Genomic DNA, 23,928 nt, shown 5'->3' on the forward strand with positions numbered 1-23,928 from the left:
ACGGCAAATTTTGCGGAGTCAAAGGCTGCACGCTTGGAATTGACCTCCTTTCTATCAAAAACTTTGCAGACAGATAGAATTCAAACCACTGCTTACAAAACCAGAAAATTCAAGGAAGTAGTCCAAGCAGACAAAGCAAGCAATAAATTTTACTAAGACTGGAGGTTCAACAAAGCATGCTGCAGAAATTGGCCGCTTCACACTTGCCTCATCAAGCGTTTCACTTTTTCTGCCCCGATGCTGAAAAATGTTATGCTTAATCAATGTCCAAGTGGATGGCTGGCCTGACAATGGGGAAAAAAAACTGTAAAGTGGCATCTATTACCAAAAAACAATAACTGTGTCAGCTTATTGGCTGGCGAGTTTACTCTGATGCTCCAAGCCATTTATTGATTTCGAATCAATTTCTGGATGCTTTTCATCACCTTCCTCGCAAAAGGAAACCTCCGAGAGATTCAACTCTCTATTAATCTCTTTGTTTGTCTTCTCCTGAGGTATGGAGCAATTTGCAAACCTTTTGTCTGGATTGTCATTGCAGAACCTAAAATCAATTACAAACTGAGTCAGTATATTTTCTGAGAAAACCAGAAGTTGACGAATACAGAGAGAGTTAAACCAATCGTTCTGACCAGAAAAAGTATTTCTTGAAAGTCTTACCAACGACAGTTTGTTGATTCAATAACATCTATCAGTGAAGCAGGAATACAGCGCCACTTTTTGCAACTGTCACACATGACCCATCCAACTTTTGTAATGGCTACATTTGCATTGCCATTTTTATCAGGGATGCATTCCTGATTACCTTCAGCACCCTCTGTAACACCACTGGACACTTCCTCTCCAGCTACACCATTGTCACAAACTTTCTCAACAGCATGCCTTTGATGATCCACCATACTGTCTAGACTGACACAAAAATCTTTGCTTGCTTTTTTCGTAGACCTCACAACCAAGCGCTGGTTGGACCCTTCCCATTTTCCAGCCGATATCGAACCAGAAAAACGTTCATGCTTCATTTCCCTGTGCTTCACTGTGTGCCCCGTGCTCGAAGGGCTCTTTCCCATTACAGCAGTGCTATTGCCTTCCCCTGAGAATTCAGCTCTTACCAGCCCAACATCGTCTTTAGAAAGTGTCTCCTCCTTCACCAGAACTTTCTTGGAGCTCTTTCTTGAACAAGTCTTTGGACTAGTTTCTAGATCAGAGCTGTTATCTTCTAGCCTGTTTGTGTGGATACCTTTCATAGCAGAGTGATCCTTAGATTTTAAGTAACCTTTCTTCCCTGTTTTTAATTTCATCTCAAGATAACCCTTGGTGTTTTCTTTAGATACTTTTTCACGTGCTGCGTTCAGATCAGCAGCTTTGCAAAGCTTCTTTCTCCTCTGAAAAGCCTGAACTGCAGCCCCTCCAACCACTGCATCTGCTTCCCTTACATCTATGCTATCCAACAGATACTCCTCTTTTATCTTTGAATCACTCACTTTCTCACCTCTTGATCCAGAATCCGATTCAGTGTAGACTGGACCAGACCCCCTCCTCTTTGGTCTGGTCTCCAGAAACTTTTTACTCCTCTGCACTGTCACATCACCTTCAGAGTCATCAAAGCTTGAAGCGTCATCCCTCAGCTTTGAAGACTTCTTCTGCCTCCTCACAAGGCTGTAAGTTTTCTCACATACGTCTTGATCAGACTCTGCATCGGTACCACTTGTACTCTGTTCATCAGAGGTTTCAATTCTGGACTTTCTGCCCTTCTGGGTCTTCTTCAAAACCTGTTCCTCGCTATCTCTGACTCTATTCACACTCTTCCTTGCCAATTTGAAATTTTTCACATCTCTTGGTGTGAATCTGTCCACTGTTTTCTTCATAGAATGGCACACATCTACCTCATCCTCAGTACCATCATCCCCATAAGCATAGAATGAGATATCACTCAAAACATCATTGTCATCTTCCAAGTAACCAGTATAGTGAATACTGTCTGCTATGATGCCTAACCTGCCCAATGGTGGTTCCACAAGTTTCCTCATCTTCTCTAGCCCACCATACAAAATTTGCTGGTCAGTCCCTTCAGCACTTAATAACGCTGAATTCTGTGAGGGTATTATTGTACAAATGTCTCTGAAATTTGAATAGAATCACTACACAAAACAATCCGAAAGTTAGAAGCTCGGAGAGTAAATTGTTGCATAAAGTGCCCCAAAGAAGAATAACTAACATTAAATGGAAAACATTACTCCACTTGCTTTTAATACAGCGGGCCAACAACCATCAAGCAGGTTCCACCTGCCAGATAATCGATGGAGGTGAGAAATGTCATACTGATACGCTCGACACCTTAGCAGTGAGCACCTCACTCGGTGTTCTGCACTCAGCACACCCTTTTGTTCATGAGATAACATCATGAGGCCAAATATTGCTTGCCAACTATCTTTCGTTCTTATTCTTCCTGGATTTCTAAAAGGCCCATGTCACTTGATGTTTCATATAATAAGTGGAGATCCAAAACAAATGTTGGGTCTAGGAGAGCCGAATGTTCCAACTTCCAACGCATGCCATGGATATTGCAAAATTGAAACACTATATTGATTTACACAAACTTGATGGACCCAAAAATCAAGTGCCCACTAATGGAAAAAGAAGTTGACTCTTGAAACGCCACATGGATAATGGGACAAGTGAGACATGATTTTTTGTTTTGTTTTCGGAGTCGGGTAGGGCACGCCCGGCCGCTCCCCTCATACACCAAAAAAGTATACAAGAGGAACGACCAGGACTATGCACCCAGAAACCGAAGGCAGACGCTTTTGTCACTAGTTTCCTCTGGACTACGAGAGTCCAGAATTATCTACACTCTTAGGGCCATGACTAATCCCTTGAGAGACCCACTCGCCACTTGGATTTGGGCGTGACAGCGACCAAGTACCTCTGTTCAGAGGCCCAGGTACTGCGGGACTTGCTTCGGTCTTCCCTTTGGAGTTGCCTCCTCTAGGTAACTTATCGCTCACCTCACTAAACTGCCTTTGAAACCCGACGGTTTTCCCCTAGGAAATGCCATACCCGCTTGGAAGGGCGTCGGCTCACAGGTGGCGTCCGATGAGGCTGGTAATGTCTCCCTTTTGCATTTCCCAACCCCTTTTAGGTGAAGTTGACCCCCCCCGGGGGGGAATGGCACTTGGGTGCTCTCGTAGCTCATCTGGCTTCGCTTGGGGAGAATTACTTCATTTCCCCCACAAGGGATCGGATTCAAATAACAGCATAGAAAGGGGAGCATTATCTCCCCATCCGCCTATGCAGAGCACCCAAATACCGAGGTACAACTTCACCGAGGAACTTCGCCACAGGCACATGCCCTGCAGTTCCATCCCTCGAGTGCGGATCACGACGTACCCAGAAGGGTAGCCGCTTCCCGCGAGCCTCCCCACCAAGAAGGATAACGGTCCTTTCTTCAAGGTCCAACGAAGGGTCGAGTGCGTTGAAGGTGGAGTTGAATCGGTCTAGCCAACGCCCCCTAGAATCATCTGCCGCCAGACACCTCATCAGCAAATGCGAAAGCGAACGACCCTCTAACTCGGAGCACAGCGTGCAAATGCTGTGTCCGCGCATGTAACTATCAGCCAGTTTAAGCCCACCTACTCTCGCGAGAGCCAGCATTCTCTCCTCCTTTCTATTGACTTAGGACTATAGTGCTCCTATTGAGCTGCAGCAGGTATCCACGTGTTTGTTCATAGCCGGCCTCCTTATAGGGCTCCAACGCCAGGCACGATTGCCATGATCAAGTAAAAATTATGAGAGAGAACAGTTAAAAACCATGCCATCTTCTAAACAAGCACAACTAATACTATGGTGGTACGTCCACTTAGTAGCATGTGCATCCAAACATTGCTTGTATTGTGTTGTATTGCAGTCTTCTCAGCCAATGCACGCTGAATTTCACATGTACTTGCTTCACTTTGCCAAGTAGAATGCATCCCAAAATTTCTGTAATGCATACATGCTATTTACTCTTATGCTAGTGTCACTTTCTGTGACTAGAGGCATGGCTGCCTCTGTCCTGCTTTTTCGTCAACACATTTAGACGTGACAATCTTGTATTGACAAAGGTGCGACGGAAAAGAATGAACCGGGTTGGCGATCTTGTCTGCAACCGCAACCAAACCTCCTCTCAGGACCGGGTTTTTAACAGGTTCATATCATTTTTAAAATAGGCCCACCGTGGGCAGCCACCTCTTAACAGACAAGGCAGATTCTTTCAAATACAGCAGGCAGATTTTCTGCACAAAATAATTGCAGAGCAGATCAGAGCAGATTTCCAATTTTCCAAATTCTGCAGTTTCTCAAGAAATAGCAGGAAATAGCAGATTTCAGACACATCAAAACTCAGAAATTGCAGATTTTTAGAAAATTGCAGAAATTGAATACGCCATGTATGCTTAATGCGGGAACATGTATGCATAATGTGGAAGCCCGGGTGCGTGTAGATCTCCGCAACATTTCATTTCGTCTCGTTTGTTATTAACAATCAACCATAAGGAAGTAGAATGACAAGCCCGACCCCTTAGAGGACGCAGTCCAAAAGTGCAAAGAAGAAATGGTCAAGACCATTAACAAGATTAACCGCCACCTATTAGGTACAATCAAACTGCTTGAAGATCGCGTTCTGGCCCAAGAAAGCAAGATTATTGCACTGGGAGATCGTGTGATAGCCCAAGACGAAGAGATTGCGTCATTCAAGAGGGAGCTCACTGAGGCACGATCGCAAAATACACTTGAAGAAGGAGAATTGCAACCTTCAGTAATAGAAGAGCTCAACACGATCAAAGAGCAAGTGCGAGCCATCAAAGAGGGGGAAGAGCAGCACAAAGAAATGACGACCTCTTGGGTGGACGTTATTACAAAGACTCAACAGAAGGCAGATGAGGCCGAGAAATGGATTGAGGTTGCCAAGAAAGGGAAAAGCAAGGAAACAACATCCACACCCAACATGATTAACCTGACACTAGAAGAGGAGCAAAGAAGGCATGAGCGCTCTCTACATGTGAGAATTTGCGGGCTTAAAGACAAAGATAATGTGGACGAAAAGGTAAAAGAACTCATGGCTTTGATTGGGGTTCATGAGCCGATGCACTCGTGATCATGGAGAGTGGGCAACAAGAAAAATGGGAGCAAGGGGGAAACCTTAAAAGAAAGGGCACTCATCCTTCTGTTTTCCTCCATGGAAGCGAAGGACTTTTTGAAGAAGAGACCATCTCTTAAGAAAACCGGCATCTTTCTCGGGGATGATCTTACCCTCTCACAGATCGCTCATATGCAGGAGGTAATGCCAGAGATTAGAGTGGCAAGGGAAAAAGGTAAGATTGCTTTTTACCGAGATCAAAGAGTGGTGATATTGGAGCCACGCTCAATGTAACAGGGAATGGGGGGAACACAGCCCAAACGTTCCGAAACGGCGTTCCGGATGAGTCCCGTTCCCGAAATGGAGATGGGAACGGAACGCCGTTCCGGAACGGGGTGTAATAGGAACGGTGTTCCGAAGGTATTCCGGAATGGGGGGAACGAGGCAAAACATGAGGCGGAACAGCGAGACGCGAGGCAGAACGGGCAAAAGTAGGCATTTGGGGGAAAAAAAGTGGGCTTTTGGGGGCAGATTGAAACCGGCCTGTACTTTCAAAAAGGGCGGTAGACTTTACTTCAAACCTTGATTTAGCTTTCACCCATTATTAGTCGTCTATTCTACCTGTACTTTCAAGACACAACACGGGGGAAAGGGATACAGGCTGCTAGAATGCACCTGTATGAGAAGACCGACACCAGATTGGCCCCTAACTTAGGCGCCCCTTTCGGTATTTCTTTATTGTTTCAAAGAGGGAATAAACGTTGTGGTTCCCTACAAGCTGCCCCGCACAAACTTGGCTGAATTTCAACTGTTCCGGCCCGATTTCGACAGCATAATTGTACTAGGACCCTTCACAGTCAGTATTCCCACGCATTGACTGACTTTCCCGACGCATACGGGCACTTTGCAAAACCTGGCGAGAATCTGCAGCACGCTGAATTCTCTGTTTTCAGCCCCGAAAATGCGCCAGATCACCTATACAGCGGTCCCCTTGCGTCCCCAAACCTCCAGGGGGTATTAGGGTCCGTTTAGGGCCAAAACCCTAAACCTGCAAAAATACACAGCAGGCTGTACTTTACTGTTTCGGGCTCCGTTTCGCGTGCCGGTCGCATCCGTAGCAAGTCCTCGAGCTCCCGCACCTGTAGGGCTACTTGCCCTTTGAATCGGACGAGATTTCTGGCGTGAAACCTCTCCGAATTCACCTGTACCTACGGAGGATTATCCGCTAGCTAATCCAGTACCTGTGCAAGAGGCTCTTGCCTCGGCAATCGCGCATGAACCCACACAACTGTACATTGGTCAATTGAAAAGCCCACTAGAGGGGCATAACATACTGCCATAGAGGAGAGAGAGAGAGAGCAGTGCGTAGCATGCAGGGCATCACTCCTGGCACCGCACTGTACATAGGAGGGAAAGCAAGCACTCCATAGCTCTTAACCTGTGACAAAATCTGAAAATGAGCCTCTCCCAGCTTCAAATTCAGCGCCACCTTCTTCTGCATGAGGAAAGTGCATCAGAATGTGCCACTTGGCGCATTTACAAGCATTTTCCTGTTTCGGGGTTGCCGCCTAAAAATCTCCCAACCGGTTGCCCAGTTGACTTCACGGCAGAGTAAGAAAATGTTCCCCTTGTCATTCCGGAGGTAATGACGCAAACACATTTTGAGGTCCCAAAATAGCAGTTTCCTAAATTTTAGGAGATGCTGCCATTGTATCTTTCTAGGTCATCTGAGCCCCTTTGTACACTGCAGCCACACCCAGAACTGAAATGTAGGCTCTGTAGCAAAGGATTCCACTTTGGCTAGTCAATGACCCCACTTTGGCTAACCATAGTCTTTGTCCAACATTAGTGCTCTCTCTTGCCCTCAGGCCTGCACTCCCTCTGGACAGTTCCACACTAGCTATACAATGCAGGGCAGTTAATTTTCCCGAGGGGTGTTTCCAAAAAGTGAAAGTACATAGATAATAAGAAAGAAATCAACAAAAGGGATAGATAGTAGTCACACGCTAGTGACACAGATTTCGGGCTGTTCAGGGAACATATTTGGTGCAGTTTGAGGGCAGGTTAGGGGGCAGGTTTGGGAGCAGTTTTGGGGTTGTTTAGGAGTTTATTTGGGACTAAGCTGAATGGAGGTAATTCAAGCCTTACTTTAGGTGGACCGTTGCGGCCCCGTTCCCGTCCCCCCCCCCTCCCCCCCCTCCTCCCCGTTCCCGTCCCATTCCGGACCCTCCCATTCGTGTTCCCCGTTCCCGTTCCGAGTAACTATGGGGCCCACGCTCCACATGACGGTGTGAGACCTATTGGACTACACTCAAAGTTGCTACTTGGAATTGTAACGGATCTATGCGTCTTGATGTGGGTGCTTTTGAGGAAAGTTTGTGGGAGAGACATCATCTTCTACTCTGAAACACATCAAGCCCCTGGGCAGACCATGCCTCACATTAGTGGATACACATGGGAGACCGCCTATAGATATGAGACACGATCAGAGCACAAGGGCGAGGCTCAGGAGGAGTGGCAGTGTTATTCAGGGAGGAGTTGCAACCATTGATCATAGTTACACGGAACGGGAACGGGGGGCTCCGGGACGTTTTCGGAACGAGGGGCCCTCAGGGTGGCGGAACAGGAACGGAGGCCGAAACGGTAGTCTTGAGGGAAAGGGACAAGGAGAGGGAGAGAGAGCCTTGAGGGAGAGAGTGAGGTAGAGAGCTTGAGAGAGAGAGGGTTTAAATCCCTTCTTTACATAGGAGAGGATGGAAATAACACCCCCCCAAAAGTTCAAAAAAACTGCCCCAAATTGTCATTTTTTTTAAATCTTGGTGTTCCAGATTTTCCATTCCCCGTTCCGGATGCCGTTTCGGGCCCCGTTCCGGCTATCGTTCCGGTTATGCCTTGGAAGGGAACAGCGTTCCGGTTCCGTTCCCGTTTCAAGGAGGCGCCGGGCTTGGGAACGCGTTCAGGGAACGGGAGGGCCCCGTTCTGCCCGTTCCCTGTTACTATGCCATTGATACATATAGCTCGCAGGGATGAGCAAGCTAGGTACATGTGGGTGAGACTGAGAGCAAAGACAAACACATATCTTTACATTGCTATTTGCTACTTTCCCCCGAGTACATCAATGTATACACCACCCAGAGGACAATCCTCTTGAGCTTCCATCGCTCCCGATCTCACCATCTCATCCTCAATTTCACTTGCAAAACAGACAAGGAGATGGCTCACCTTGTTGCAAAAGAGTAGATGTCCAACTCCATGCTTCCCAATCCATACAGATGTGAGTTCCTCGCTCCTATTTCCAGTTATCTGTCACAAACAACCAGCTTGTCAATACATCAATATTCCTTTCAATGTCCTTTCCAATATCTGGTTCTTCTTCTGGTCAACAGTTCTGTCCATTTCTTCCTATGAGTTAAGCTTCCGCTTTTTTGCACTCGTCCGTTCTTTCAACTTTCATCCCATCCTGAGAGGAGACCCAATGGCCTCACACCATGTCGACAGAATCTCATCAATGGCGTAATTCTTAAGGTGTTTCGCAAATCTTGGGTCTCTGGAGTACTTGATCAACCTTTTCACACCCATGTCAACCTACAGTTGACGCTTGTACTTTGCTTTGGCAAACGTCTCCGTCGAAAAAATTTGCCCAAATCTTCATTCTTTTCTTCAGTTCCCACGCCGGATTTCAACTCTTCTTTGCCTTCCCGTCGAGAGGTGTTATCTCTGTCAGATTCTCCACGAGAACCCATGTGTAAGCTGGGATTCTTTATGGCTTATGCCCTGTAAGACAGAGCGATGAAGACGAGAGCGGGAGCGTGCCCAATGCGCGATGAAGTAAGGGTGGAAGTGGCTACTAAGTCTGGGGTCGAGACACGAAGATTCTTCAATAACAATTTCCAAAGTGCTTCCCAAAGTGCCCAAGTGCCCTTTCTGCCCTTTGATAGGACCAGTATCCTTTGAGAAAAGCACACGCCTGATGCTCTGACACCACTGTCACCGGCTTGGCCACCTAGAGTCGAGAATTCAAGCACGACATGCGAGAGAATCACTTAAAATACTTCACAACTTTAAAATCACAGTTCAATTTGGTCGACACGGCTAGGCGTAGTTCCATGCCCAAAGAGATTGGCCCCAAAGACTAGCGCCCCTTTCGGTATTTCTTTTATATTAATACTTGAGCAAAGTACAACTCCCGAGGGTTCCTCTGCTCTCAGACTCTGCGTCCAGATGCCTTGAAGAGTGAGGCCCCTTGGGTCCTTTTATTCTTACAAGGGACTGTTAGACTTACACCACTCTATTGCTTCACAGGTCTAGGGCATACATGTACGGCTAGTATGCCTCCGGGCTGGGCACCCATAGTCTAGGTTGTACGTGGTCCGACCGCCCGAGTTTAAGACCGGCCGCCCACCTTTGTCCGGGCGCCCTCATATATTTCCATATATCAATTTTTTGTTGGGTCATGGGAATTTTTATCAGGCCTTGCCCTACCTCCCCTTTGGCACCCATTTATAGGGTCAGGGGGATACCAACTTTCATCATACTGATTGTAGTGAGGATCTTCTGCTCATGGTAGTCATGAGGGGCTGATCGCCCCCTCTTCACCATCTCTCTCTCTCTCTCTCTCTCTCTCTCTCTCTCTCTCTCTCTCTCTCTCTCTCTCTCTCTCTCTCTCTCTCTCTCGCGCTCACATGGTATCAGTCGCCAGTTGAGTCCAAGGTACCCCTTCCTCCATCAGCGTTTTCTGTTGCCCATGCATTTTCCCTTGGAGCACCTACGTTTTTGGGAGCATCTGAGTATTCAGCCAACAGCTGCGTTTTTGGCAGGCTGCTACGTTTGGGGAGCACTTGTGTAACAGACTTGGACACTCCAAGTCAAGAATCAACCGCGACAGCACCAAATAACCACTTCAAACAATTCACAGATCACAATAGATTTGCACTGGCCCGGCGGAGTTCCGTGCCTAGAGATATTGGCCCCAAAGACTGGCGCCCCTTTCGGTATTTCTTTTTATATTAATCAGATCAAAGTACAAGAGTGTGGCTAGGGTTTCACTCTCACTCTGAGAAGTGAAGCCCTCTCCACATATTTAAAGGTACAAGGGATGCCCAAAAGCAGAGCCCCAAAAGCTTTTAAAATAAAAAGCATAAGAGCTCAAAAGCTCTTCTCTCAAGTTCTCCTTTTTTTTGTTAAAAAAAAGCATTCTCTTCAAAAGCGAAATTCGTGTCGCTCATCATTTATTATTATTAAATTTTTTTTATTAAAAAAATCAGCCTCCGCGATGCGATTTCCGGAAATTAGGGTTTTTGGCAGAAATTAGGGTTTGCAGGAATTTTAGGGTTTCTGGCATAAATTAGGGTTTCTGGCATAAATTAGGGTTTCTGCTATCTGCCACGTCATTGTGACATACCCCCCTCTTGAAAGCATTGTAATCAACCGCGATTACGCCTGCAAAACCGACAAAAGCCATAAACCGTCTTAGCAGACACTGACTGTTAGTACCTACGTACTAGGAACACACATCTAGCACATGTATAAAATCGACAGTCACATCACATGACATCACACGACATCACCAGACATCACAGGACATCACATGACATTCAACATTCATTCGGATCTTAGACCATGATTTATCGGCAATGTAGCTAGCAATCACATCTAGGTCCAATCGGGACCTCATCGATGTCCGATTGACTAACCCCTATTGCAACCATGTCTATTCGAGATCAATCAAACCAAAATGCTGCAGTCATTTCGGCTATCAGTTCCTGCACTCAAAAGAAGTCAAGAACAAATCAGTATCATTATCAGGAATACTGTCAGCTCTCAGTATCCCTGAAGCTCAAAGAGACATCAGTGACTCTAGTATCTAAATCAAGGCATCTGTTGACAAAGGAGTGGAGTGACTCCCCTCTTGTGCATCCCACTGCACCAGATCTCCGGCCAAGCTGAATTCTGGGTTCCATTTGGAGTAGACTATGCTAAGCCAAAAGCATCGAGGTAAAGTTTCACAATCTGAGGAGTATCTGCTAGGTCCTACTCCTCCATCCACTTCGCATCAAGTGCAAGATAATTCTTGAACTTAACCAAGAACCGCCTTCGGACTTTACCCTTATTCTTCGTATCCTTATGTGCCAAAATCTGTTCAGGAACAAGGATCTCCTCGTTTTCTTCCACTTCGGGTTGCTCATCAGGCTCCCCATCATCAGGCACATCACCTTTAAAAGGTTTCGTAGGCGTGCATTCTCAAAACGTAAGAGCAAGCCAATCATCCTCCTTCAATTTCATGTCGCGACGATGGCGATCCGCTGCCATTTTCTGTCGTTCTTGAGACTTCTGCAAAGTCTCGCGAACCTTGGCAAAAGCCGTATCCAGATTTCGTGTATGTTCATCCACTTCAAAGATCTTATCTTTCGTGCTCAGGAAGGGTGGAACCTTCGCAGCACCTTCAACAATCTCAAATGGCGTCTTCCCCGTCGACGAGTGAATCATGTTATTGTAGGCAAATTCCACCAAAGGTAAATATCTTTCCCATTGAGTCTTCTGATCTGAGATATAAGACTTCAATAAATCTAGAACCACTGAATTGGCAATCTCGGATTGCCCGTCAGTCTACGGGTGGAACGATGACAAGAACTGCAATCGCGTGCCAATGTTCTCCCAAATTGCCTTCCAAAACAAACTCGTAAATCTGGGGTCTCTGTCGAAGACAATTGTTTCAAGCATGCCATGTAACCTGAAAATCTGGGCCACAAACAGTCTCGCTAAGTGGTCCGGCTTGACTGTTTTTTTCGTTGGAATGAAATGAGCCTGTTTGCTAAATCTGTCAATAACAGTCCAGATACCATCGTGACCACTCTGTGTTCTCGGGAGATCAAAAATGAAATCCATCGCTATACTTTCCCAGGGGCGGGTGGGTATGGGTAAAGGCTGTAACAATCCCTGTGCTTTATGACTGTCAAACTTGACCTTCTCGCATACCAAGCAACTGCGCACAAACTCTTCCACATCTTTCTTGAGTCTCGGCCAAAAGAAATATCTCTCTACCCCTTTCATGGTGATAGCAATGCCGTGGTGACCCGTAAAAGGTGGACAGTGGCATTCAATCATAACCTTCTCCCTCAACGGCTGTGTAACGCACAACATAGTCTTTTTCATCAAGTAGCCTTCCCGAAGGGAGTATCCAGCTATTGTCTCCCCATCCCCATAGCCGTGTGAAAATATTTGCAAAATCTGTATCTGTGGCATAGTGATCGACCATATCCTCAAAGCTCCTATGATGTATCGCGGAAATAGCCAGAACCAACGGTTTCCGAGACAAAGCATCTGCCACCACATTCTTCTCTCCCTGCACATGGACAATCTGGAAGTGTAACTGTGACAAGATGTTCGCCCACCGCATCTGCTTTTCCGAAAGCTGCTTCTGTGACAAGAAGTAGCGCAAACTCTGATGGTCTGTAAAGACAGTGAAATCCGCTCCGAGTAGGTAATGCCGCCACTGAGTAAGAGCATGGATAACCACCAAAAGCTCTTTCTCATAAATCTGTGTTGTCATCTCCGGCCTAGAGAACAAACGGCTCTCGTAAGCTATGACATGGCCTTCTTGCATCAAGACCGCACCCAGGCTACGACCACAAGCATCACAATATACTTCGAATGACTTCTGCAAGTCCGTCAAAGTCAAAATAGGTCTCATAGTCAATTTCTCTTTCAATGTCTGAAAGGCAGTCACCTCTCTGGGTCCCCACGAAAAAGGTACTCCTTTCTGTGTCAAGATATGCAAAGGGGAAGCAACCTCTGCAAACTTTCGTATGAACCGCCTGTAGTACGAACACAGTCCCAAGAAGCTTCTAACTTCATGGACATTCTTCAAGTCAGGCCAATCACGGATAGTCTCTATCTTGGCCGGATCCATTTGCACTCCTGCTGCTGACACAATGTGTCCCAAAAAGTGTATCTCTGGTAGGAAAAATTCACTTTTCTTTGCATTAATCACTAACTTGTGATCTCGTAATGCCTGAAAGACTTGAAGCAGATGATCTCTGTGTTCTGCCTCATTCTTGGAGAAAACAATAATGCCGTCAAAGAAAGTGCCAACAAATAGCCTGTACTCTCGAAAAATCCTATCCATCATCTGGTTAAATGTCGCAGGAGCATTGGTTAAGCCAAAAGGCATCACCAAAAACTCAAATAATCCAAAGTCGTCCGAAAAGTTGTCTTGTAGACGTCTCCTGGCGCTATCCTGATCTGATGATATCCACTCTTCAAGTCAATCCTGCTAAAGCACGAGGATCCCTGTAACCTGTCGAGTATATCATCAATCTTAGGAATCGAAAATTTGTTCTTGATGGTGATTTTGTTGAGAGCTCTATAATCGATGCACATTCTCCAAGATCCGTCTTCCAACAACACTGGAGAGCAATACAGTGAAGTACTAGGCTGGACGAGACCCTTTTCCAAGAGGTCTTTCACTTGGTTCATAATCTCTTCATTCTGTGCTCGGCTCACACGGTAGGGTGGCCGGTTCGGTGGTGTACTACCAGGTATCAGATCAATGGTATGATCTTCAGGACGAGCAGGTGGTAACTCTCCTGGCAGGCCTTCTGAGAAGCAATCGGCGTGAGAGTGTAGAAAATCTTGGCGTTCTTTATCAAGTTTAGACATATTTGTCCTATCATCATCACTCAACTCTCTCATAAAGATCGAGTAAACAAACAGAATGGATTTCATTAATTTTGAAATGGCCGAAGCCGATACAATAGGGACAGACTCGCCCTTCAGTTTAATATCAAGTACAATTGTTCTGCCCTTTTCTGTAGTCAAAGTCGCTTTTCTCGCCCGATAATCGACCACGGCGTTGTTCTTGTGGTACCAAGGAATCCCTAAGAGAACATGACAACCCTCCAAAGGCATTATGAAGAAGTCCTCATGCCCCAAATACCCCTGACAATGCAACCGAAGTTTGCCAATGACAGGTGTAATGGCTACGTCCCTGCCGGGTGCCGCTAGAACTGCCTCTGCAAGTGGTCCCATCCGATCGGGAGTAATCTCGAGCAGCGCCGCCAATTCCGGTGAAATGAAGTTGGCCTTGGCTCCTCCATCAAAGAAAATCAGGGCCTCTTGATCTTTCACTTTGCCCCAAGCTCGACAAAGTTCTGTACTCTCATCCATGGTGTCGGGACCAATACCCACACAATCAGGAACCAGTCTTGTTTTCATCTTGCCTTTTCGTACACGGTCCTCAGCTGCTCTCGAACTCTCAGGCCTTTCGTCGTCCTTGTCATTTTGTTCTTTCTATGCCTTTTTAGGGTACTTCGCGGAGATATGTCCAGTTTCCCCGCATCCAAAGCACTTCCCCTCCCTGATGTAGCGAGTCCGCTCCTGAGGAGTAAGTCTGGGTCGTGCATCCTTTTTCTCTGGGTTGCTCTTTCTTTTTCTACTTTCATTCCCAGAAGTCTGTCCGGTTCGTTGTGTTGTGACCTCATCTGTGGGGTAGGTCAGACTGCCAGAGTGAATTGCAAAGCCCCGCTTCGCATGACTCATCAACTCCTGAATAGAAGATGACTTCTGTTCCAAGCAGTGGTCTCGGATCTCTGTAGGTAGACCCAATGTAAACCGCTCAATCTGTTCTCTGAACGAGATCTTCTTGAATGAAGAGGCAGGTAGAAAAGAGTTCCAAAATCTTTCACAGTAAGAACTTACTGTATCGCTCTTGGTCATCCGGAGATGGTTCCAAGCAGCTCGTATATCTCGCTCAAACTCTTGAGTCAACCAAGAAGAAATAAAAAACCTCTTGAATTTCAGCCATGTAACTAGCACAGTATAGCTTAATAGAAGCGTGGACCACCAAGTGCGAGCATTCCCCTTAAAATAAGAGGCAGCTCTCCGAATCTTGGAGTACTCTGAATAGCGTCCTCCCGCAAAAGCGATGTCAAACTGCTGTATAAAAGACAAAGCCTTCGAAGCATCGGAGTATCCCGAAAAAGTATCAAACTTAAGTGCTTGGCCACCTTCCTTAAACTCTCGGACTTTCTTGCTTTTATCTTCGAGAAAGTCATACCGGTTGGCTTTGTAAAGATTCTTCTTGTTCGCATAAAAGTTCCCGTTGTCAGAGTCTGAACTGTCCGTAGACGAGTCCTCTATAGAAGTGTCACTCACTGGGCGAGACTTAGACTTCCTTGCCTTTTTCTTGCCCTTTCCGAAGCGTTGTTTCTTGCTTCGCTTTTTGCTTTTCCTGTCTTCTTCGCTCGAGTCTGAAGAGCTAGAAGAACTGTCAGAAGAAGAAGAAGAAGAATCTTCAAACTTGACGCGCTTCTTCAGTTTCTTTGCTTTGTCGAATGTCGACCGACGACCCAAATATCCCGGGAAGTCAGTACCTTTCTTTTGCTTTTTGCCGTGCTTTTTGCCTTTCTTTTGCACGTCGAAAAGCTGAGCAATCCGTGCATCAACCACGTTCTCCAGTTCCTTCTCCGTATATTTCTTTGAGGCAGAAGGTTGGGAGTGGGTTTCGGGAGTGGTGTTGTAGTTCTTTGCCACTCCATCTGTACCTCTTCCAAAGAGGTTTGGTTCATATATTTTGCCATCTTCGGGTCCTTGGCAAAATTGAGCATCATCTTTGTTCCATCATCAATCGATTTCCGACGCTCCATCTCTTGTTGCTCTGCTGGAGTAGGCCTAGGCCGGCCATACTCCGTGCTGGAATCTTCGTTGTGATCCCTGCCCGCATCTCCAGATGCAGAAGGAGTCAACTGATCATTGCCTGAAGCCATAGGTGCCGCGGAAAAAAAAAATTCGGGGATCGGATTTCCCATAGAAGAGAAATCGGCCGTGCTCTGATACCACTGTAACAGACTTGGACACTCCAAGTCAAGAATCAACCGCGACAGCACCAAATAACCACTTCAAACAATTCACAGATCACAATAGATTTGCACTGGCCCGACGGAGTTCCGTGCCTAGAGATATTGGCCCCAAAGACTGGCACCCCTTTCGGTATTTCTTTTTATATTAACCAGATCAAAGTACAAGAGTGTGGCTAGGGTTTCACTCTCAGATTTTGCGTCCAGATACTCTGAGAAGTGAAGCCCTCTCCACATATTTAAAGGTACAAGGGATGCCCAAAAGCAGAGCCCCAAAAGCTTTTAAAATAAAAAGCATAAGAGCTCAAAAGCTCTTCTCTCTCAAGTTCTCCTTTTTTTTGTTAAAAAAAAGCATTCTCTTCAAAAGCGAAATTCGCGTCGCTCATCATTTTTTTAATTTTATTTTTTTTTAAATTTCAACCTCCGCGATTTCTGAAAATTAGGGTTTGCAAGAATTTTAGGGTTTTTGGCAAAAATTAGGGTTTCTGCTATCCGCCACGTCATCACTTTGTGACAACTTGGCCACACCCTCTACAGATCTTGCCTACCCTTGTATCCGGTGCATTGCCGTCCAGATTCCTCTTCATCTGCTATACATTTCAGCCATATATACCTACTGTTTTTTTCTGTGTTTTCAGCCTATCAGAGTATGTGACTTTTATTCCCCACCCTCCCCAGAACCTTTGCACAGCTTCGGACCCTGCCAGTGAAAGCGCGAAGCAGAAGATACCGGTAGGTGCGCGTCGCGATGTAGTGCAAGATTGGGGCAAGAAGCAGGAGGCGGAGTGCAACAGAGAGGAAGCGCTAGGGATCGAAGCAGAGAGAGAGAGAGAGAGAGAGAGAGAGAGAGAGAGAGAGAGAGAGAGCTCACGTTTTTGGGGAAAACTCAATAAGTGAGTTTTGGGTTTTCCCACTTCTATTATAAGTGACTTTAAAAAAATATGTCCAAGTTCAATATGAACCTAGACAAAGTATAAAAATGTACAAAAAGGGGTTATTTAGGCCTTTAATCCAACAACCTCCCACTTAAAGGCATAAATGACGCCTTAAGTTAACCAACTCCCACTAGCTGTATGTAATGCTCATGTTGAGCCTTAGCAAGACTCTTGGTGAGAACATATGCAGGGTTATCCTGTGTATGGATCTTAGTCAAGGTGACTAGACCATCCTCCAATACCTGTCGTATGAAGTGGTACTACACATCTGTGTGTTTGGTACGCGCATGAAACATGGCATTTTTGGCTAAATAGACAGCACTCTGGCTATCACAACTCAACACGGGTGTAAGAGCAGGGATGCCAAGTTCTTCTGCAAGTCTGCCAAACCAAATGGCCTCTTTTGAAGCCTCTGTGGCTGAAATATATTCAGCCTCAGTAGTACTCAATGCCACAACTTTCTGTAACCTAGAACACCAAGAGACTGCACCACCAGCAATGGCAAATACATATCCATTGGTAGATTTCTTGGTATCCATGTCACCTACCATGTCTGCATCACAATATCCCTGCAACTTTAAGTCACTTTTGCCATAACAGATACACTTTGATTGTGTACCTTTCAAATATTTCAGAATGCATTTGACAGCTTCCCAATGCACTTTGCCAGGATTCGACATGTATCGACTAACAACTCCCACTACATAAGCAATGTCGGGACGATATTAAATCTGTCAAGTACTTTTGCAATGTACCTTTCTTGAGATAAAAACAGCAATTTCAGCTTTCTATCTCTTTTAATACGCATGCCCAAATATGCTCTGCATCACCCAAATCCTTCATAGCAAATGCTGAATTTAGCTTACATTTCAGAGCATCAAGACTAGTCTTATGTTTCCCGGCAAGCAGCATGTCATCAACATAGAGAACAAGTATGATGGGACTACCATCTTCATCCCTTTTCGTATACAAACTGTCACAAGGCGGGCACCACGTGCCAAAAGAAAAGAAAAGATTTCTTGGTATCCATGTCACCTACCATGTCTGCATCACAATATCCCTGCAACTTTAAGTCACTTTTGCCATAACAGATACACTTTGATTGTGTACCTTTCAAATATTTCAGAATGCATTTGACAGCTTCCCAATGCACTTTGCCAGGATTCGACATGTATCGACTAACAACTCCCACTACATAAGCAATGTCGGGACGATATTAAATCTGTCAAGTACTTTTGCAATGTACCTTTCTTGAGATAAAAACAGCAATTTCAGCTTTCTATCTCTTTTAATACGCATGCCCAAATATGCTCTGCATCACCCAAATCCTTCATAGCAAATGCTGAATTTAGCTTACATTTCAGAGCATCAAGACTAGTCTTATGTTTCCCGGCAAGCAGCATGTCATCAACATAGAGAACAAGTATGATGGGACTACCATCTTCATCCCTTTTCGTATACAAACTGTCACAAGGCGGGCACCACGTGCCAATAGAAAAGAACAGACTGAACAACTTTAAGCACTTCAAATAACAACTGAACTGAAATGGAGAGAGAGACGACACGCGACACGGAGTGGCGGAATTCCACTCCAAAGAGTATTGGCCCCAAACCTTGGCGCCCCTTTCGGTATTTCTTTATATTGCATCATCAAAGTACAAGCCAGTACTCCAGACTCTGCACCTTCTCCAGGAAGCATGCCAGAGAATGAGCCCTAGCCTCATATTTAAAGGCCCTTGGCCTGAAAAGCAGTTTATATAAAAAGCTTTCAAACTCAAAAGCTTCTGGTCCAAAAAGCATAAAAAGTTTTCAAAAGCTTCTGGTCCAAAAAGCAATGCCAAAAGCTGCCAGCGCAATTTACGAAAATCCGTACAGCCTGCCACATCATCAGCCAGCGCAAAACGCGGAAATCCATACAGCCTGCCACGTCATCATGTCAGCGCAATTTTCGGAATTTGTCTGCTGCCTTAGGGTTAGGGTTTTTGGCAGAAATTAGGGTTTCTGGCAGAAATTAGGGTTAGGGTTTTGCAAAACAACTCAAGTTAGCTCAAAAATTTCCGAGGGACATTCTGAGGAACAATCAGTTTGCTCTTTTTATTAAGGAGTTCGCTTCTCCTTTCTGCTCTTTTGATCAAGGAGTTAGCTGCTCCTATCGGCTGTTTTGATCATCTACTGAGGGATGTCGAGAAATTTCAAGATATAATCTGCTAGGGTTTCCATCGCAAGCATTTCAGGATACCCCACTCTGCCAGAAGTTGCACTCCGAAGGAAGATGTCAGAAACCATATAACTTTGGGCAAAAAAAATTTCTTGAAGTACTTGAAAAACAGTGACTTGAAACAAATATGGATCCTTCTCTTGCAAGTGATCTTAATTGGCTTATGCCCTGTAAGACACTGCGGTGAAGACGGGAGCGCGCCCGATGCGCGATGAAGTAAGGGTGGGAGTGGCTAATAAGTCCGAGTGGGAGGGCGAAGATACCTCGAATCAAATTCCAATAGCTCTGTCTGCTCTTTTGTAGGACCGGTATGCTTTTAGAAAAGCACACGCCTGATGCTCCGATACCACTATCACAAGGCGGGCACCACGTGCCAATAGAAAAGAACAGACTGAACAACTTTAAGCACTTCAAATAACAACTGAACTGAAATGGAGAGAGAGACGACACGCGACACAGAGTGGCGGAATTCCACCCCAGAGAGTATTGGCCCCAAACCTTGGCGACCCTTTCGGTATTTCTTTATATTGCATCATCAAAGTACAAGCCAGTACTCCAGACTCTGCACCTTCTCCAGGAAGCATGCCAGAGAATGAGCCCTAGCCTCATATTTAAAGGCCCTTGGCCTGAAAATCAGTTTATATGAAAAGCTTTCAAACTCAAAAGCTTCTGGTCCAAAAAGCATAAAAAGTTTTCAAAAGCTTCTGTCCAAAAAGCAATGCCAAAAGCTGCCAGCGCAATTTTCAGAAATCCGTACAGCCTGCCACGTCATCAGCCAGCGCAAAACGCGGAAATCCGTACAGCCTGCCACGTCATCATGTCAACGCAATTTTCGGAATTTGTCTGCTGCCTTAGGGTTAGGGTTTCTGGCAGAAATTAGGGTTTGCAGGTTTTAGGGTTAGGGTTTCAACAATTAGGGTTTTTAAAATTAGGGTTTCTAGCAGAAATTAGGGTTAGGGTTTTCTGCACTCGGGCAACCACCTCCTCACTCTGTGACACTTCTTCTGCTGCTTGTTCTTCTTAGGGTTTAGGCCCCTCGGCCGGCATCTGTAAGTTGGCTCCATTCTTTAGGCTTCGACACATCAGCAGTTTGTTACACAAACAATGATCTGCATGGCTGCGTTTAAAGCCTTGAGACAGCATAAAAGTGTCAAACTTCTTATACAACTGTCGTGATGATTGTCTCAAACCATACAGAGCCCTTTTCAATTTGCATACAAGTTCCTCACGTGTAGGAACTACAAAACCTTCAGACTGTTTCATGTATATGTCCTCTGCAATGTCACCATGCAAAAACGCTATCTTTACATCTATTTGATTCAATTCCAAATCAAGCATCGCAACGAAAGCAAAAAGGACCCGTAAAGTTGTAAGCTTCACAACAGGAGAAAAGATTTCTTGAAAATCAATTCCTTCTTCTGTGCATATCCTTTTGCAACCAATCTTGCTTTGTACTTGGGTTTTTCATCCACTATCTTAATCTTGTATACCCATTTGTTAGGAAGAGCCTTTCTCCCTTTAGGCAATGGCACAAGATCCCAAGTATCATTTGCATACAAGGATTTCATTTCCTCTTGCATCGCAAGCTCCCACTTAATGCTTAACTTTACAGGATTTGGCCTCTTTATATGTAAGAGGTTCACCCTCATCTGTCAACATTACATGATCCAAAGAGGGGTTAAATCTCTGCGGTTGCCTTCTCAAACAAATTGACCTGCGTACCCAATGATCTACATTCTCAGGCAACGGTTCTACATCATAAGGCAACTCATTTCTATCATGCTGCTGAAAAAAATCATTTTCAGTCAATTCAGGGCTGTCCATCCTCATTAGGAGCATCAAAATCATGTCCTACCTCTTCTGGCTCAAGGTTAACCGGCTGATTATCAATTTCAACTTGCGGTAATGCATCATGAGGCTCTTTTTCAACATCAATGGGTGGCACGGAGGGCTGAAATCTGATTGTTTTTTGGTCAGCATCAGATTTTGTAGCATTCTTAAGCAATTTTGCCTCATTGAACACTACATCTCGGTTGCGTATTACCTTTCTAAATTGTGGTAACCACACTATATAGCCCATTTCACCTTCTTCCCCATAACCTAGGAAGACTCCTTTAATGGACTTCATATCAAGCTTTGTTCTCAAGTCATTGCGTACATGAACAAAAGATTCGCAGCCAAATACTCTAAAATGATCATAAGAGGCAGGTTTGCCAAACCAAACCTCCTCTGGAATGTCATTTTTCAACGTACTATTAGGAGAACGATTGCAAATATGAACTACAGTTTTCAATGCCTCCCCCCAAAACTCTTGGGAAAGATTAGCAGTGGACAACATGCAACGCACTCTCTCGCATGAAGTACAATTATACCTCTCCGCCACACCATTAGAAGACGGATTATATGGGGCTGTCAACTCCCTTTTAATCCCATTTTCATCACAAAAACGATGAAATTCAGCAGATACATACTCTCCTCCATTATCAGATCTGAGACATTTAAGCTTAGTACTCTTTTGCGTAGTGACAAAAGCATGTAACTTCTTAAAAGCATTAAAAATCTCACTCTTACTTTTCAACAAATGTACCCATCCTTTCCTAGTACAATCATCAATGAATGTAACAAAATACAATGCACCACCATAAGACTTAACAGGCATAGTGCATACGTCAGAGTGAATAAGATCAAGAGGATTAGCTTTGCGAGAGACACCAAAGTAATAAGAAGATTTCTTTTGCTTTCCATAAAGACAATCGTTACAAAAATCCAAGTTTTTGTCTTTTACATCAACCCTCTTCAGAGAGGAAAGCACATCAATACCCTTTTGGCTCATATGGCCAAGTCTCTTATGCCACAATTCCATGTGTGAAGCAACTTCAGCAACAGCAAGAAACTTGTCAGGCAAAGCCTTGCATCGAAGATAGTACAAAGTACCTCTTTTAGTCCCTTTTGCAACAAGCATAGAGCCCTTAAGCAACTTCCATGAACCTCCAGCAAAGATGGTAGTATAACCATGTGCATCTAACTGGCCAACAGATAGCAAACTTTTCTTAATGCCTGGTACAAACCTGACATCATTCAACACAAGCTCTTGACCATTGTTAAGAGCCAAATGCATAGTACCCATTCCCTCAATATTGCAAGCAAAATTATCACCAAGGTACACCTTGCCATAATTGCCTGCAGCATATGTAGCAAAACACTCCAAAGATAGAGTCACGTGGAATGAAGCACCAGAATCCACTATCCATGACTGGGATAGGCCATCATTAGCACTGAGCAATGCATCAATGACATCTTTCTTCGAGATAAGCATGTCTTCTGTATTAGCTATCACCAAATCTGAGGGGCATGAAGCCGCAACCAAGATTTCCTCAACGTCTAACAACTCTTCAATGACGACACTAGAGGATACATTTTCTCAGCATCCCTAGAGGAATCACCTGCTGATTTTTCCCCTTTCTTCTCATCTTTCTTCTTCTTATCTTGCGTTTCCTTCTTCCTTCCTGCTCTTTCTTGAAATACTTGCAATCGGGTTTCTTGTGACCCTTTCTGCCACATTGATAACAAGTGACATCCTTATCCTTTGTCTTGCTCTTACTTCTATTTTGAGTCCTGTTGCCCGCATCACGCTTTTGATTTCTACCTCTTGCATTGTAGGCAGAATTGCCACCTTCCCCACTAGACTTGCGTCTAATCTCTTCATTGAGAATAGACCCTCTCACACCGTCATACGTGAGGGTGGGACTGTTGCTCAAAGAGACAACCAAGGTATCCCAAGTATCTGGCAATGTCATAAGCAAGAAAATAGCTTTCAGCTTATCATCAAATTGCTGAAGCCCACTGTCCTGCAACTGACTCAACACACCTGTAAAAGCACTCAAATGCTCAGAAGCTGACTTCGAGTCATCAAGCTGCACATTCACCAACTTTCGCATCAAATGCACCTGGTTCACAGGCGTTGTGTTTTCATAATTGGACTTTAGCTTTTGCCATATTGCATAAGCAGAGTCCAAACGCTTAATGTCCGTCAAAATGTCATCATTGATAGCCATTTTAATGTAGGCCATAGCCTTCTTATTCAACCTAGTCCACTCTTCGTCAGACAAACCTGGCGGCTTATTCTCTTCCAATGCATCTTCACAATCCTTTAAGAAAGGGATACCTTGCATGCGTTCTTGCCAGAGGACGAAGCCTTGACCATCGAACCATTTGATTTCCATCAAACTTTTAGTGTCAGATGTGGAAGAGGAAGAAGCCATTTTAATTCAACCACAAGTGTGTATACAAGAGAGATGCAATAGGCTGAAAAATTTCAGCAAATAGGAGCAACCACAAGACTTTGCATACAATAGACCACAATTTCTTTACATGAAACTGTCCAAATCTGAAATTTCAGCTGTAAAGTGCAATTTCAAGCACCTGTACTCAGCTTTTCACTCAATTTGTCGCAACAGACATCAATACATGTGATCCCACAACTTTGGTACACCTGCGTATTGCTGTTTTGACCTGTTATAACCTGTAAATCACCTGTTTTGACCTAAAAACAGCCTGTTTTGGAATGTTTTGGCAGTTTTGGTGACCTTTTCGACTCCGGAAGCAAGGGGCTTCGCGATGGAAGCGAAATTGATTGCGAGAGAGCAATTTTAACTCGCTGTCCAGCAGACTGCGCAGGGCTCTTTTGAAACCCTAGGGCTCTAATACCAATTGAAAGCACGAAGCAGAAGGTACCGATAGGTGCGCGTCGCGATGTAGTGCAGGATTGGGGCAAGAAGCAGGAGGCGAAGTGTAACAGAGAGGAAGCACTAC

The 23,928-nt window shown here is 44.9% G+C and overlaps 1 protein-coding gene across 2 annotated transcripts in view; it reads right to left on the minus strand.

The window, feature by feature from the left end:
• LOC147420715 (uncharacterized) overlaps positions 1–23,928 on the minus strand; it is a 71,925-nt gene that overhangs the window by 40,361 nt on the left and 7,636 nt on the right. Inside the window, exons 2-5 of one of the 2 annotated variants that reach the window (XM_086503977.1) lie at positions 2,213–2,280; positions 658–2,135; positions 369–541; positions 208–284 (exon numbers count right to left, since the gene is read on the minus strand). In XM_086503977.1, the coding sequence (XP_086360103.1) occupies positions 208–284; positions 369–541; positions 658–2,024 (1,617 nt within the window). In that variant the 5' untranslated portion in view covers positions 2,025–2,135; positions 2,213–2,280. The remainder of the gene's footprint in view (positions 1–207; positions 285–368; positions 542–657; positions 2,136–2,212; positions 2,281–23,928) is intronic. The other variant, XM_086503976.1, reaches the window with a different exon arrangement.

This window comes from Adiantum capillus-veneris, chromosome 28 (assembly GCF_014529385.1).
Source record: "Adiantum capillus-veneris isolate H3 chromosome 28, ASM1452938v2, whole genome shotgun sequence".
Lineage (NCBI taxonomy): Eukaryota > Viridiplantae > Streptophyta > Polypodiopsida > Polypodiales > Pteridaceae > Adiantum > Adiantum capillus-veneris.